General features: G+C 38.5%; 1 protein-coding gene across 8 annotated transcripts in view; it reads left to right on the forward strand.

Moving 5' to 3' along the window:
* exoc3l2b (exocyst complex component 3-like 2b) overlaps nucleotides 1-15,595 on the forward strand; it is a 163,646-nt gene extending 148,051 nt beyond the window's left edge. For 7 of the 8 annotated variants that reach the window (XM_042063814.1, XM_042063815.1, XM_042063813.1 and 4 more), the window contains 2 exons: nucleotides 9,083-9,204; nucleotides 14,458-15,595. In XM_042063814.1, coding sequence (XP_041919748.1) covers nucleotides 9,083-9,204; nucleotides 14,458-14,737 — 402 coding nt within the window. In that variant the 3' untranslated portion in view covers nucleotides 14,738-15,595. The remainder of the gene's footprint in view (nucleotides 1-9,082; nucleotides 9,205-14,457) is intronic. The other variant, XM_042063817.1, reaches the window with a different exon arrangement.
* Nucleotides 15,596-15,808: the final 213 nt, after the last annotated feature.

Below are 15,808 nucleotides of genomic sequence, written 5' to 3' on the forward strand. Positions count from 1 at the left end.
AGCCACTGACAATCCTACATATTTGGCAGTCACATTCACATGGTGAAAATGTGTGTTGGCAAACACACAACATCAAGAAAATTACTAGCATACATTTGACAATATATTTAAGGGCTTTATAAAAAAGAGTACAGATCTGAAAATGTGCACTGTTAATGGTATCCACATAATGATGGTTGTATGGTTGTTCTCCAAGGGAAAAAAAATACTCATATAGGAATATAGGTGATATAGGAGAAATGGGCTGAGTGGTCGAACTTTATTGGTCTATATCTCTGAAATATCCAAATCCATATCCAAATTCTTTTGATAACTTTTGTGAGGCTTTGTCTTAACATTGTATGGGAGAATTTTGGTGAAGATTTGATAATTTTTGAAGCCTGTGAAACTTTTTATGATGTTTGGCTTTTCTCTGAAATTGTGGCAAAAGTAAAAAAAATTAGAGCAGAAGACCAGGGTGAAAAAGATGCATCTGAATGTAGAGATTAATATGATGAAAGAATTTTGAGTCTAGGTCAATCTGGTAAGGAGAAAAAAAGCATTTTTGACAAGAACGCCACCTTTTGGTGCAGTACCCCCAAATTTTGGGTTATGGGTAGTGGGGGGTACTGGTAACAATACTTGAAAATGTGAAGTTTCTAGGACTTAGGGTTTATAGGAATATAGGTGATCTAGGAAAAATGGCCTAAGTGGTCTAACTTTATTGGCCTATATCTCTGAAATGGAACAAAATTTAAAAATTCTGAGCGATAACTTTTGTGAGGCTTGGTCTAAACATTGTCTGTGAGAATTTTGGTGAAGATTTGATTATTTTTGAAGAGTGTGAAACTTTTTATAATGTTTGGCTTTTCCATGAAATTGTGTCAAAAGTAAACATTTTTAGACCATAAGACCAGGGCAAAAAAGATGCATCTGAGTTTAGAGATTAATATTATGAAAGAATTGAGTCTAGGTCAATCTGGTATGGAGAAATTAGCATTATTAACTTGTTTTCCAATAGCGCCACCTGTGACGTAGTACAGTTATTTTCACATTGACGGTATTCAAATTAAATTTTTCATTATTGTTAAATATCATGATGGGAGAGTATTATTAAAAATTTTACAAGTATGCAAATGCATATGTTTACGGGCATTTAGGTTTTACTGTGTTGTTTTGTTGTAAAGACATGCAAGGCATTCTGGGCAGTAATGAACAGTAGTCGGCAGCACTCCATAGGCTACGTATTGATATGAAGAGGTGTTTCTGTAAACCTAGGGACAATAAACAGCTATCTCTGTTACAAAAACGAGCTGGTAATCGCTCATTGAAGAGGGAACTATGATAAAAAGATTGTTTTCCTAAAAGCATGGAGTTGACGAAAGCAAGCAATGTCACATTAATGTTAAATAGCCTACATACCGCTAGGTGGCAACGTTGTATTACATTTCACTAGTGTACTTGAAATACGGTGTGAGCTTCACAAGTATATATAATATTATGTAATTTATCATGGGAAATTATTGTAAATGTTATTTCTTGTTTATTCTAATTGCAAACCACACACATCCATTCATAATCACACATACACTTTTAATACCTTGAAAAGACTCTCATTTCGTTTATTTGATGTTGCCTAGCAACACAGTGTTCAGAGCAAAGATTCTAGAACAGAGCTTCAGAGAGACACGTTTTGAGTTCGTGGCCAAGTACCTAAAATATCAGTTTCCATGTGTATGTGCAGGATGGTGTGCTTCCTTTATGAAAGTAAGTGTTTTATAGAGTTACAGACATAATGAGTCATGTTGTAGTGGTCCACATAAATGTGCCCCTTCTGTTATTAGAATGCTAAGCGGAGATTTAACATCATCCATTTCTTGTGTGGCTAGAAGCTGGCTAGCTATGTCATAGGGAGGAGATGTTGCTGTAACGTTATGGGATTTATGTTGCTTAGCGTAATGCCATGGTCATTTGATATGAGATGCTTGTACTCGTAACTTCGTCACTCGTAACTTTAGGACTCCTATTTTTTTTTACTAAGAGTAATTCAGGAAGCATTAGCCCTAAAAGTAGCGCCTGAGTCTGTGACAGCTCAAGCGAGGACTCCTAATAAGACTGATTCACAAACAATGTTTTGTGGTGGCATTTCACGTTGCGATGTTTTGAAATGCGTCTAACAATCACGAGGGAACAATTTTGCATTGTAGGCATGACTAAGGGATGCAGTAACACCACCAACAACAACCAAAACTAGCCTACTCATTGTTTACATGTACATTAAATGTAACGTTTCATTGTGAATCAAATTAAAAGATTCTCCTCTTGCAAACGTTGGCATAGGCATATGGTGACAGATTAATTTAATAATGTTGCTGCGTGAATCACGGTAAGCGCGAATGAAGTGGCCACTTCTTAATGGGAGTCACTGTATGGAAGTAGGCTAAGTAAAATAGAGATGTTTAAAATAAGATAAAGTTAGGATATGCCCGCTTGACGACGGCAGAGATAACTGGCCTTTGGCCATAGCAACCATCCATTTAGAACGACTGGCCTTCATAGTCCATGAGCCACAGGCCCCAAAAGGGGTGTCTCACTACCACTTGGGGGGGGCAAATTCTCACTATATTTTTCTGAAAGCTACATATCTCTGGAGTATAAATTGGTATGATAGCAAGTTGGATCTTGTAGCTTTGTGGCTGTACAGGCCTTCAAAGTTGACCTCTGATTTGAAAAAAGGAAAATTCTGTCTATTGGCTTTTTTTTGTTTCTCATAAGAGCCCAGAAAATAATTCAAACATCATTATTACTGATGCATATGTGGTGTTTGATGTTGACATACATATTTTGAATCATTATGTGATTTTGCCCTTCATTTTGGTTGATAAAATTCAAGATTTATGTGTAATAATGAACAAATCTACATTTTCAGAGACACAACGTGTTGCAGCACTAATTGAAATGCCCACTACCTCATTAATCAATGTGTTTATACCTTCCTACCTCCCAGCAGAGACTTGAAATACAAATGATTACATAGGTCTGCATTGCTATGCTATTTACTATTTGTAAATGTACTATTCGGAAACACCCCAAAATTCAGTAAATTGATATTCCAAGAGATCAATAAAGAGATATTCCAAGAGATCAAAACATCATGATTACCAATCACATATTACCTTTACATTCAAGGAATACCATATGAAAATTGTTCACATCACCACATGTACCCAGCTTAACATAAATATTATAATTTTATAATGTCCAGTGCACATGAAATACATACAGTAATTTCCTGTGTATTAGCCGTATTGTGTATAAGCCACAGGACAGTGTTTTATGCAAGTTAAAAGAAACAAAACCATATACCATATTAACTGCCCCCGTGTATTAATCTCATAGCTGAAGAAATTTTGCAAAATCATTGTATAAGCTGCAGCTAATAGTTGGGAAATTATGGTAATTGCATCACAGGTGCTAAAATGATCTACATTATACATTTCAGTTGTACTTTTGACTAGTAAGAATGTGGGAATGAGATGTAGATGAACTGGTTGGTGAAAATATTCATACTTTACACATGGTTATCATTATGTACTATTATTATTATTATTATTATTATTATTATTATTATCATACTTAACATTGTCTTTCATCTGATGTTAAAATAATTTCCATTAAAAAGAAACAATAACTATTTTCCAAGACTTGATCTACAAGTACATACATTTACAACATTACAAAATAGATGGATGGGATAGATGGGTGGGATAGGGTAGTGCAGTTGTGGGGGGGGGCTAGGGGATGTCCGCCTCCTTGTTGTCCCTGTCAAGGTTGCCATGGTCATGGACACCTCAACAGGCACAGGCAAGGAGGCATCAGGCGGGGGCGGGGCAGGGGGTGATGGGGGCTTAGTTTGTTGGATGTCACCGGGATGCAGAGCTAGAGTTCAGTAGGGTGACAGCCGCAGGAAAGAAGCTTCCTCTGAACCTGCTGGTTCGGATGCGGAGAGACTTGTAACGCCTCCCGGAGGGGAGTGGGGTGAACAGTCTGTGGTTGGGGTGAGAACAGTCTTTGATGATGCGCGCCTTACGCAAGCATCGCTTGCCCTGGATGGCCGCGATGGAGGGGAGTGAGGAACCGGTGATGTGTTGGGCAGTTTTCACCACCCTCTGCAGTGCTTTCCGGTCGTGGGCAGAGCAGTTGCCATACCAAACTGTGACACAGTTGGTGAGGATGCCTTGATTTTGCAGCGGTAGACGTTCACCAGGATCTGAGGAGACAGATGGACCTCAGAAAGAAGAGACACTGGTGAGCCTTTTTGATCAGGGTAGAGGTGTTGAGGGTCCAAGAGAGGTCCTCAGAGATGTGGACACCCAGAAACTTGAAGCTGGTGACATGCTCCACCTCAGTCCTGTTGATGAAAATGGGTGTGTGTGTGTGCTAGCTTTAGACTTCCTGAAGTCCACAATGAGCTCTTTGGTCTTCTTGGTGTTGAGAGCCAGGTTGTTATCAGTGCAACACGATGTTAGGTGCTGGACCTCCTCCCTGTAGGCCGTCTCATCGTTATTGCTGATGAGCCCAATCACCGCAGTGTCATCTGCAAACTTGACAATGGTGTTAGAGCCATGTACAGGTGTGCAGTCGTAGGTGAAGAGGGAGTAGAGGAGAAGGCTCAGCACAGATCCCTGTGGTACACTGGTGTTCGATGGTTGAGGAGGTGAGGTCTCAGGTGAGACTGAGGTCTGTTGGTTAGGAAGTCCAGAATCCATAAGTTTGGTTTTTCTTTTATCACATACGGTAGATGCTTTTTCTTTACCTTGACATGTTTCGACGTATACTTCCGTCTTCATCAAAAGGTCACACGGTGGAGTAGTGTGACACGTTTTTATCAGCTGATGTTGTTACGGAGGTGTGATCCACCTGTCAGTTTTTTGACAGGTGAACCACACCACCTGCATGCCAGTCATTAAGCAGGAGAACAACCGATACCACCGCTGGATAAAGGAGGCGATTGAAATAAGAAAGCGGAGCCCAAAGACGATGAACAGAGATGAGGGAGCATGTGCTCTCCCATACCTGGAGTGCCGTCCTGGGGGGCGGCTGACTGACAGCAGGAGGTGTGGTCCACCTGTCAAAAAACTGACAGGTGGATCAAACCTCCGTAACAACATCAGCTGATAAAAACAAGTCACACTACTCCACCGTGTGACCTTCTGATGAAGATGGAAGTATACGTCGAAACATGTTAAGGTAAAGAAAAAACATATACCAATATATGTGTATGTGATAAAAGAAAAACCAAACTTATTTATCTCAAGCGTAGACACAATGAATGCAATACAAGTAGTCCAGAATCCAGTTACAGAGGGAGGTATTGATGCCCAGTTCACTGAGTTTGGTGATCTGTTTGGAGGGGATGATGGTGTTGAAAGCTGAGCTGAAGTCAATGAACAGCATTCTTACATAGGTGTTGTTATTGTCAAGGTGGGACAGGGCAGAGTGAAGTGCCATAGAGATGGCATCCTCTGTGCTCCTGTTCTGACGATGAATTCAATGAATAGATTAAAGATCTTTTGTACTCGTTTCAGCTACAATTTAAAAAAACATTTCTACTGCAGACCTATGTATGTCATCATTTAACATTAATTTCAACTCGCAATTGAAAGTAAGGAAGGTAGAATAGTAATGATCAATAAGGTCTGCATTCAGGTATTGCCATAACATGTTGCTCTGAAAACTCAAATTAGCTTTTTTTTTGCACATAAATCTTGAATTGTATCAACCAAAATGAAGAGCAAAATCACATAATGAGTCAAAATATGTATGCCAACATCAAACACCACATATGCATCAGTAATAATAAGATTTGGATTATTTTCTGGGCTCTTATGAGTGTTTTAACAAAAAAAGCCAATAGGCGGAATTTCCTTTTTTTTTCAAATCAGAGGTCAACTTTGAAGGCCTGTACAGCCACAAAGCTACAAGATCCAACTTGCTATCATACCATTTTATACTCCAGAGATATGTAGCTTTCAGAAAAATATAGTGAGAATTTGCCCCCCCAAGTGGTAGTGATGACCCCCTGTGGCTCATGGACTATCATAGCAACCAAGGATCTTAGCTGTGATTCATGTAGCTACAGTATGCATGCAATGTGATGCAAAGTATAGAAAGGTGATGAAATATACAGAGACAGGTCAAGAAATATAGTGCAATGTAGACAGTAGTATACAGTTGATTTACAGAAGGTGGTTTAGAGTAATATGAATTAAATATAAATATGTGAAGTGTATTAGAAGTTATCTCATACAATAAGTAGAATAATGTATGTAGATGTAGTAGTAACATTATAATAGTAGAAATAATAATATAGATATATGCAGTGTATTAACAGAATATAATAAATATGGATATTCAATATGACAAATATATAACAGATATGTACATACAGCTAACGTGCAGTGTGGAAACAGTGTCATTGTAGTGCAGAAACAACATTATAAGTGTAGTAAGAATAAGTTTATGTGCAGGATGAATAGTATAAAGATCAGTAGAATAACTATGTATAAATGAATTACAGTAGGCCTATGTACATTTGTAAATAAATAGAAAACTATGGGTGAGAGCAATAAATTAATTTTATTTAATCAAAAGTAAATTGCATTCAATTAAATTGCAATTAAAAATCTTTCCAGTAGGCTTTAATGTCACGCAAAAAGTACAACCAAAGCTGAGCTTGATCAACTAGAAAGTCTAAAGAACCAGAACTTGAGTGTAGTTTTTTGCTGGGCCCAGGCCATGTTGGTCTGAGGGGAAATGAGAAAGCGGACAGTGCTGCTAAGCAAGCCCTCAATGAAGAAGTCACAGAATGTCAAATCCCTGCCCCAGACCTTAAACCTATACTGAACTCTTACATCTCAGATAAGTGGCAATCTGAGATTAATGTACCAACAACAAGCAAGGAATGTGAATTTTGGCACATTTTCATGATCCACTGGGTCGTTATGGGCCACACAAAATACGGTGTTGCTAAAATTACTCCTATTGTGGCTATTAGAGACATGCGTATCCAGCTACATTCAATGAGTTAAGTAAAATACATTCACACACACAAAAAAACCATCACTAATGTTGTGGACATTCCTTTATTCTGAGATACATCAATAGGCTCTCAAAACAATCCCAAACAGACATAAGGTCTTTATAGAGCAAATCCATATAGATTATTTGTCAAATAAACCAGTAAAACAGAATTAGGGGATGGAATATATAACATTCACACTCATAGCTCATATTTTTTAAATAAATCAGTGAAAAAGTATCCTGACAAACAAGCAGCATTTTAATGCCTTAGTCATATTTCATAATTTCACATTTTACTCTAGGTTACCTGATAGCCCAGTTTGAGAGGTGCAAGACGTGTGACATTATTTATTTTTGCAGCCAATCACTGCTGTTGTTTTTAGTCATAGAAGCTAAATTCGAAGGCAGGCCACAGGTAAAATCCAACGAACCGCATTCACCCCGCAAGGCAATAGTTGAATACAGCTTTTGAGGTATTGTCACTACTCCAACACTGAAAGGCACTGTCAGAATGCTTGGATCAAGCCAGGTTCAGCATAGCGTATGTCACTGTCTCACGTTTGTGACCGGACCAGGGCAAGCACACTTTCGCAGTTCCCGCTGGAAATGCAGTCTAGTTAATAATTTCATACGCTCTCCCTACCTCTCTCTCTCGCTCAATGGACACGCGCAACTCGGCCAACACAATCTAAATAAAACATTCACAATCGTGAAAGCAAGCTCGCATAGAAGACGACTAGCTAAATTACTATTAAATCCGCTTAGCTTCATTAGCATGCTGCACATATTTATTTAAAACTCTTGCATTCAAGTTGACTGATCATTTCAATACCAATGTTTCCCAAAAGAGCCTGTCCCAAGGAGAACAAGTATTACCTTGAAACTTAAACACACATGGGGAAACTGAACAGTCCAATCAGTAGAATATGTTAAGCTAGCCAACTACCAGCTACTTTGTTTACAATATGTCCAGGCTTCAACCAGACAGCTGAATTAAAGAGATAGAGTTGTAATAGATAGTAGGCCTAGGCCAGGGGTCGGCAACCCGCGGCTCTTTGATCCCTCTGATGCGGCTCAGCTCTTGAAAATAATTATTTGATAATTATTTATTTAATTAAAATGTAGGCTATTTTATTTTAGTTCGTTCATTTTCAAAATGTAATATTGTAGGTCTATCTGAGTAATTTAGCCTAGGCCTAACTTTCCACCTCACTTAAATCTGTCATTTAAGCGCGATAGAGGGAGCTACGAGTTTTGGGAGGAGCGTTTCTTATGTAGGCTATAAAACTTGCGCGCATTCTGCCATAGCTTAAGCACCTTTCCAGCTACGCACTCCGTGGGGCTGTATTAAGGTTGAGCGCCACTACAAGGTGAAACAGCATATTGCACGATAGTTCTAAATACATGTAGGTTACACAGAACGTTACAAATGAACATTGCAGTATCAAATTTGGTGCTTAATATACTGATACAGCTTCATGTTTTCCCCCATTACAGTGTCACACGGTGGCATATTTCCTGACATTACCTTATCCATGAGGCTACATTGTTAAAGGTGCTCTAAGCGATGCCACACATTTTTTGTCACTTACTGCAAACATCACCTAACCATTCGCTAGCTGTCTGTGTCCTGAATACACTGTAAAAAAGATGTGATCTCTGTGGACAGCCCAGGCTCCAAAAACGGCAACAAAAACAACCTGGGCAAACCTAGCCCATAAAAACATAACAAACTGCTCTAGCAAATCAGAGTTTCAATTGCACGGGAGCAGCAAGGGAGGGAGGGGGAGGAAGTAGCGAGCTAGTTCTCTGTTTTGTTTGAAAGTCAACAGAAGTGACTGTTCGCTTAGAGCACCTTTAATAGCTAAAATGTTATTCTACTGCTGTAGCTCGTATGTTAAAATGCTTAAATGTTACTCTATTGCTGTAAATCACTTTGGATAAATGGGTCTGCCAAATGAATAAATGTACATGTACATTCACTCACAGGATCTTCTATCTATACGTTTGTGCCTCTTAGGAATCACCCTCCTCATGGCTTGATAATGCCATCCCACACTTATCAGAGATCATCCTGTTAGAAGATACACCTTCCATCCAGATGGAAGTAGGCATCCTGGTGCGTGAATTCCCTGATATGCGGTAAGGACTGTGTAGTGCACTCTGACCAAAACAAAACAACTTTTAAAAGGACGTACAGTCATGTCAAGCTTAGGTGTACATATAAAATGAAAAGGTGTCTACTTATGTAGTAGGGAGAGTCCCCCTAGAGCAACTTGAGATGAAATACCTTGCTCAATTACCATTTTGGAATGGGTATCTTTTTTCTTGTCTTCTTTCATTTATTCTGTACTTGAAAAAAAAAACATTCATGAAGGGAAAAGAAGGGACCATGAAGAGAAAGATGCCTTTCTTAAAGGTGCAGTCAGTGATCGTAAGTAATTTCAAGCCCATGACATTTTTTTGTCACATTCCATTATAAAACAAGATTTTCCAAAAACTAGCCAATATTTCAAAAATTCTGTTATGGTATGTAAACTTATGAACACAAGTGTATGATGTTATTTAAAAAGACTAATATCATAACCATTGCTATGATGTAGTAGCCTATTAGAACTCTCTTTTTTTGTATGTTGGTCTTAAGGGGGCATGTCAACCCATCCCATTACCACTTATTTCATGTATAGCGCCACCTAGTTAAAAATTAAAAAGCAAAAAATTAGGTGTTTTCATCACAATATCTATGGCTGATATGGTCAAAACTGCACGAAATTAAAAGTGTAGGATCATTATGACAACCTCCAAATGCACGTTCATGGGGGGCCTTACAATAAAATAATTTATGTGTACATTTAGTGACCGTACACCAACAATTTTTCAACATAAAAGTCCTTTGCAAACCAATATTTTTGGCTACATATACTGGTTTGGGTAAGGACTTTTATGTTGAAAAATCTACATATTGGATTTTTTCATTAGTGTCGCTAGCTTCACACTGCTGTGGTTTAGTGGTTCACCAAAGCTTCATTTGCCCATCACTACCGTAGGGCCTAGGATGACCATTTTTTTCCGTATGTTTGCCTCCAGGGGTCATGCTAACCCATTCCATGTGCACACATGTGCATAAACAGATACACACGCATACACATACATTCACAGTAATCATACGTATGACACATACTCACACAGTAGACATATGTACGCATGCATGCACATGCACACACACACACACACACACACACACACATAAACATAAACGTGTACACGCACACATGCACACAATTCAAGAATTTCTCAGAATTATGAACAGGCAAGATGGGGGTGGGGTTGTATAAAATTAATTTTACATTCTATGAAATCTATGAACTAATCATGTTTTGGTACTTGTTGTCTAGCAGATACCAGTGAGAATTGAGGGTGGATAATGCAATTTAGTGAGACAGTTAGAATCATATAGGCCTTTCAGCGTGATTTATTTTTGTGGAAAAAATGTGCTGGACTGGGCGGCATGTCGAGCACTTTAAAATCGACATGTCGAGTTTAATCTCGTCATAGCAATTTTTTTTTTCCTTCATGTGTGGCCCTAATACTCCGTCGTAAAATAAACACGTATAAGTTGCTATTAGTGAATTAATGGGGAGATAATCGAATCGAAATCGAATCGGACTGAAAAAATGAATCATTAGATTAATCGATGCATCTAAAAAATAATCGCTAGATTAATCGTTTAAAAAATAATCGTTTATCCCAGCCCTAATGATCAGATTCAATTATAGATGAATATTCAATTTGTTTAACCAAAGACAGCAATGCAGAATCAATGACGAAATAATCAATTCTACTATATGTATGGTGTACATGGGAAAAATGCATATGTCTTGCTCAATGGGAAATAGAAATGCCACGGGTCAGTACAGCCTACTTGATTCCTGAACACTGACAGTCTCTTTGCCATTTTGGAGGGAGAATTAGAGTTTGGATTGGAATGATCCAAAGATGGAGTAATTGTACAATTTAGATCTCCTCCAAAAATGAGAGAATGGGAATTGAGACTTGGTATGGATGCTATCACTCTTTCTATAAATCTCTCATCGTCCCAATTAGGGGCATATACATTCACCAGTATGACAGGCTTTTGCACCACCTGAAAATAGTCCCTGTAGGCTAACTTCCAGCAACAAGGTTGAGCTGCAGCAGACAAATTGGTTAGTGACTGGATTATTACGCCTGAATGAGAGTATAGTGTCATGTCAAATCAGCCTAGAAAATTGGCACATTTCATTTTCTGTTGGTCTTATTACACTTTCTAACTTGAGAGGAGACAAGTTTTAAATAGAAAAATTACCGGAAATCTTAGTCACTTTTAAATGTGATGCTAGCAGGCGAGATGCTAATGGACTAATTCGATTCAATGATCTATGCTAGGTTGGAGCTAAAAGTGGTATCGCCAGACTCAGAGAACGGTTGGATGAACTGGAGAAAGCTAAAAATCAATTGTTTAACTCAAGTAATAAAACTACATAGGCCGAACTAAACCTTTTTTGACTGTCCAAAAACAACCGACTGAACCTTTGCAAAATATAGTCTACCCCTACTATCGTTGGATTCAAACCAGCGCTTCACTGACAAATACAAGACTGACATGCTATCTAACACGCCACCAAACACTTGAGAAGCAAAATCTCTTCGACCTTTTAGGCATGGGCAACTTTGCCATGTTAATTTGGGATAGAAGCCTTTTCACAGAGATTCAGAACGTTTTCCACAAGCGCAACAATGCTGCATTGCATTGTCTTGCTGGCTGTAAGAGGGATAGCCGAACTCTTCTAAAGACGAAATCAAGTGCCAAAAACAATGGCCTCACTGTAGGCTATGGGTCTAAAATCGCCAACGTTTGGCTTGCCTACTATATTGCCCACATTGAAATGATGTAGCAAACAACCAGTGGGCAGTGATGAAATCTGCTGCATGCTATTTCGAGAAAGTTTGAGATGGCGCTTCTGATAACGCACCCGCCTGCCATGCATGTGTTCAGTGAGGCATGGGTTCAAACCTCGCTGACATTGCTCATGTTTTTTCAGTACAATTTAATTTAACAACATTCTAACGTAGCCATTCAAAATTATAAGTATGTAGGCCTACCGAAGCAAACTAACTCTCTCCACCTTCCCAAGTTAGCATGAGCTGCAGGCTGCACTCTCCCAAATTGACATGAACTTGTGGAGCAACTGCTCTGTGGTCTTCAACTAATCACAGAAATAAGGTTAGTTTTTGTAAATGTATTATGGACACATTTATAGCATAAATGTTTGCGCAGACTTCTGTATTGCACAGAAGTAGGTTTAATGTTATGATTGACTATTTTCACATCTGCAGTAAATCCGTAACAGGCCGGTGGGGGAATGTTGTTGGGACGTTGACGTTTCAATATGAAATCATTCAAAAATCCGCAAAACATGGGACTGCATATCGGGCGCATGGCGGAGAGTTACCACTTGTAGACTATCTTTATCATTGAGACATGGCAACGTTATAACTAGAGCTGTCAATCGATTAAAAAATGTAATCCAATTAATTACATACTCTGTGATTAATTAATCTAAATTAATCGCATATATAATTTTTGCTGTGAAAGTATTTTAAATATTTCAATTCAAATGAATCATTGAATAATCAGTATGAGTGACATTAAAGTTCAAAAACTCTTTTATTATTACTTTCACTGTTCAAATAATGGCCATAATAATCTATAATATGACCTAATATGCTGAGGAAATCAATTCAAAAGTGCTTCGGGAAGAAGTTTTTTTTCACATACAAGGCATTTCAGGCCACAGATACAGTGGGCATTACTTCGATTTGGCCAGCTTCCCTCGCGGTCCGCGTGCGGGATCACGCGACTTTAATTTCTATTTTTCCAGTGACGCTGCAACAACCCAAACAAGCGGCAGATGTCTTGTGAGCAGGGTATCTCGTAAAAAGAAATGGAGCCTGGAAAACCCTACACAGACTTCCAGAAATATGCCTGCCCTGCCCTAATAAAGAAATATTTGGTTAATATTTTTTTGTTAGGTGCCTTGCTCAAGGGCACTTCAGCCGCGGCCCACTGGTCGGGGCTCGAACCGGCAACCCTCCGGTTACAAGTCCAGAGTGCTAACCAGTGGGCCACGGCTGCCCCATGAAACACTGTTGCACATACGTCATGTAATAATTGTATTTTTGTTGACATCTAAGTGACATTGCAACTAAACATGGGCTTTGTCGTCGAACATAATATACTATAAACCAACATTCGATATACAATTGCTAGATGGGCTGACATTGTTGTGACATTGTTTCAACGACGAAATGCCACATCCGACACTGCCAACCAATACCAATGTTGGGCCAACGTGTCCTTGCTATCTGGGCAATGTGATGATTATACCCTCCACTGTACCCAAACTTGTTGACTGCATTTTTCATGTTTTTCAAGAATTAGAATTGCAATTCTTTTCCAGTGGAGTGTCAGCTGTGTTGTAGCGGCTATTATTTTAGTGTACCTGTTTACACAGACCTGGTTGGGTGTTTCACCTAGTGAATGAGCGTGTTAAGATGCTGAAGAATTGTCATAGTGTGTGTCATAGTTCAATAAATAGTTGCCTTGTTGTGCATAAACAAGATATTCAGTGTCCAAGTTAATATGAAAGCAGAATATAACAGAAAATGCTGTTACAACACAACTGATGCTCCACTGGAAATATAGAGCTGGCTAAAGAGCCTTCCTGGCATATAGACAATTGTCAAACCTAGCAAATAGCAAAAGGAAGGAGGGACATCCCGTAGCTGAGCTTCATGATCTAGTTGGTTGGTTAATATAAATGTCAGGGTCGCACCAAAGGTGCAGTCCTGCACTTTGACGTCAAAGTGTGGCTTCATTGAAATTGGCTCGCTTTACCTCAGTCATTTTTAAGTTGTGAGATTTGCATATGAAGCAGGTGACAATGAGATTTATTTTTGAGGTTCACTGTATGTCCATTTTACATACCTACTGCCATAATTCAACAACTCCGAAGTAAACACAGTTTAACATTGTATGTTTCCTTTAATAAGAGAATTGATAAGAACCGGTATCAATAAGCAGTATCATTATCAATAAAATCCTAACGATACCCATCCCCATATGCGATGATCAGATGGTCACATGCAGTTAGGACACAGAGTAAGGAATATATACTTGTGAATACTACATAATGCCTGAATATAACCGTATATGGCACTTTTGAATGTTTCTTTGATTGTTGAAATGTATAACATTTTCAAGGCATGTCAGACTACATCAACGTGTCTGACAGGTCTCAGACTCAGAAGTTTTAAGAAAGTGGACCCATGACCTATAATCTGCTCCCATCATAGGAAGAAGCATGTGTCTGCCATGCTGAATATCCGTGGGATGACTCGACACATGGAGAGGCAGGAGATATTGAACATTGTCAAGGACATAGAGATGTGTGAGAGCTTAGCTCAGCTGCCCCGAGACCATGCTCTCTTCTCAGAGGTCCCTGTTACTTCAGAGGTGCGCTGTCTCAACATGGCCTTCAGTCGCATCGCCCTGGCAACATCTTCATGCTTCTCAAGCCTCAGGGTGCAACGCAAGAGGCCATTCCCTCGTGAGCCACAGGATGACATGTTGTAATCTTCAGATGTCAGAAATGGTTTAACTGGGGAGGTTAAAATTAAAACCAACAATTGAAATTATGGTAAATGGAACTGTTGTGACAGGTGATTTGTTGTTTGTGTGCTTCCTCCCGCATCTCTGTGTTCCTGTTGCTGTATGGTATCAAAGCCGGCAATGCTGGATAATCAACTGTCAGCTGGAAGACATGAAATTGTTTTATTCAGTAATTGAGAGGGAAAGTCATCTAAATGTGTAAAACCAATCAGAAGTTTCAAATAACAATATGAAGGCACTGAAATTAAGCACTCCATTTGATCAAAAAAGAGTGATGTCAATGATTTTGTAGATGTATGCAAATGATTAAAGCTTAATCAAAGGTACTGTGTGGTGGTAGAGACCTAAGCAATATAGAAAATAATCATATTATATGTAAGAACTATTCAATTATAAATATTTAAATAGGAATATAGTGTATTTTTGAGCAATCATGTCTGATTGGATTAAGACAACGTATTTATATGAACGAATTGATATTATTTATTGTCAGTCTGTTTGGTGATCTGGGATATGCATTTGGTTCTCTTTAAACAATATTTTTGTTGCATGTTTATGTTAACAGTGACTACCCAGCAATATTTCAGCACACATTTAAAGAATCTCATTCAATCATGAGCTATAATGTTAATGCAGTGATTGTATGTCCATCACATAATTGAATCCATAATTTAAATTGGATGATAGAGGTTACACTCACTCCAGCTGTCATTCCATTTTTTTTGTTTTGAAACGTAATGGACCGAGAGTGTTTGGATTTGAAAATGCTGGCAAAAGAGAGCAACAATGTTATAAAAAGAATAAAAACATAGAATGATCATGGTTCTGACTTTTTTTAATGATACAAATGCTCATGAATTTCAACAGATGGGAGAAAACAAATGTCTAAGTGAAACATGAGTGAAAAAAAATTGTTTGAAGATACAGTAAAGTAAACAGTTTTTACTTGATCTTGGTTATGATTAATGGTGATATTACTTAAAAATGTTCTGAAAAATGTTCATGTTTCAGTAAGCTAAGATTGTTCCACTTGCA

The sequence above is a fragment of the Alosa sapidissima genome, chromosome 15 (genome assembly GCF_018492685.1).
Source record: "Alosa sapidissima isolate fAloSap1 chromosome 15, fAloSap1.pri, whole genome shotgun sequence".
NCBI lineage: Eukaryota > Metazoa > Chordata > Actinopteri > Clupeiformes > Clupeidae > Alosa > Alosa sapidissima.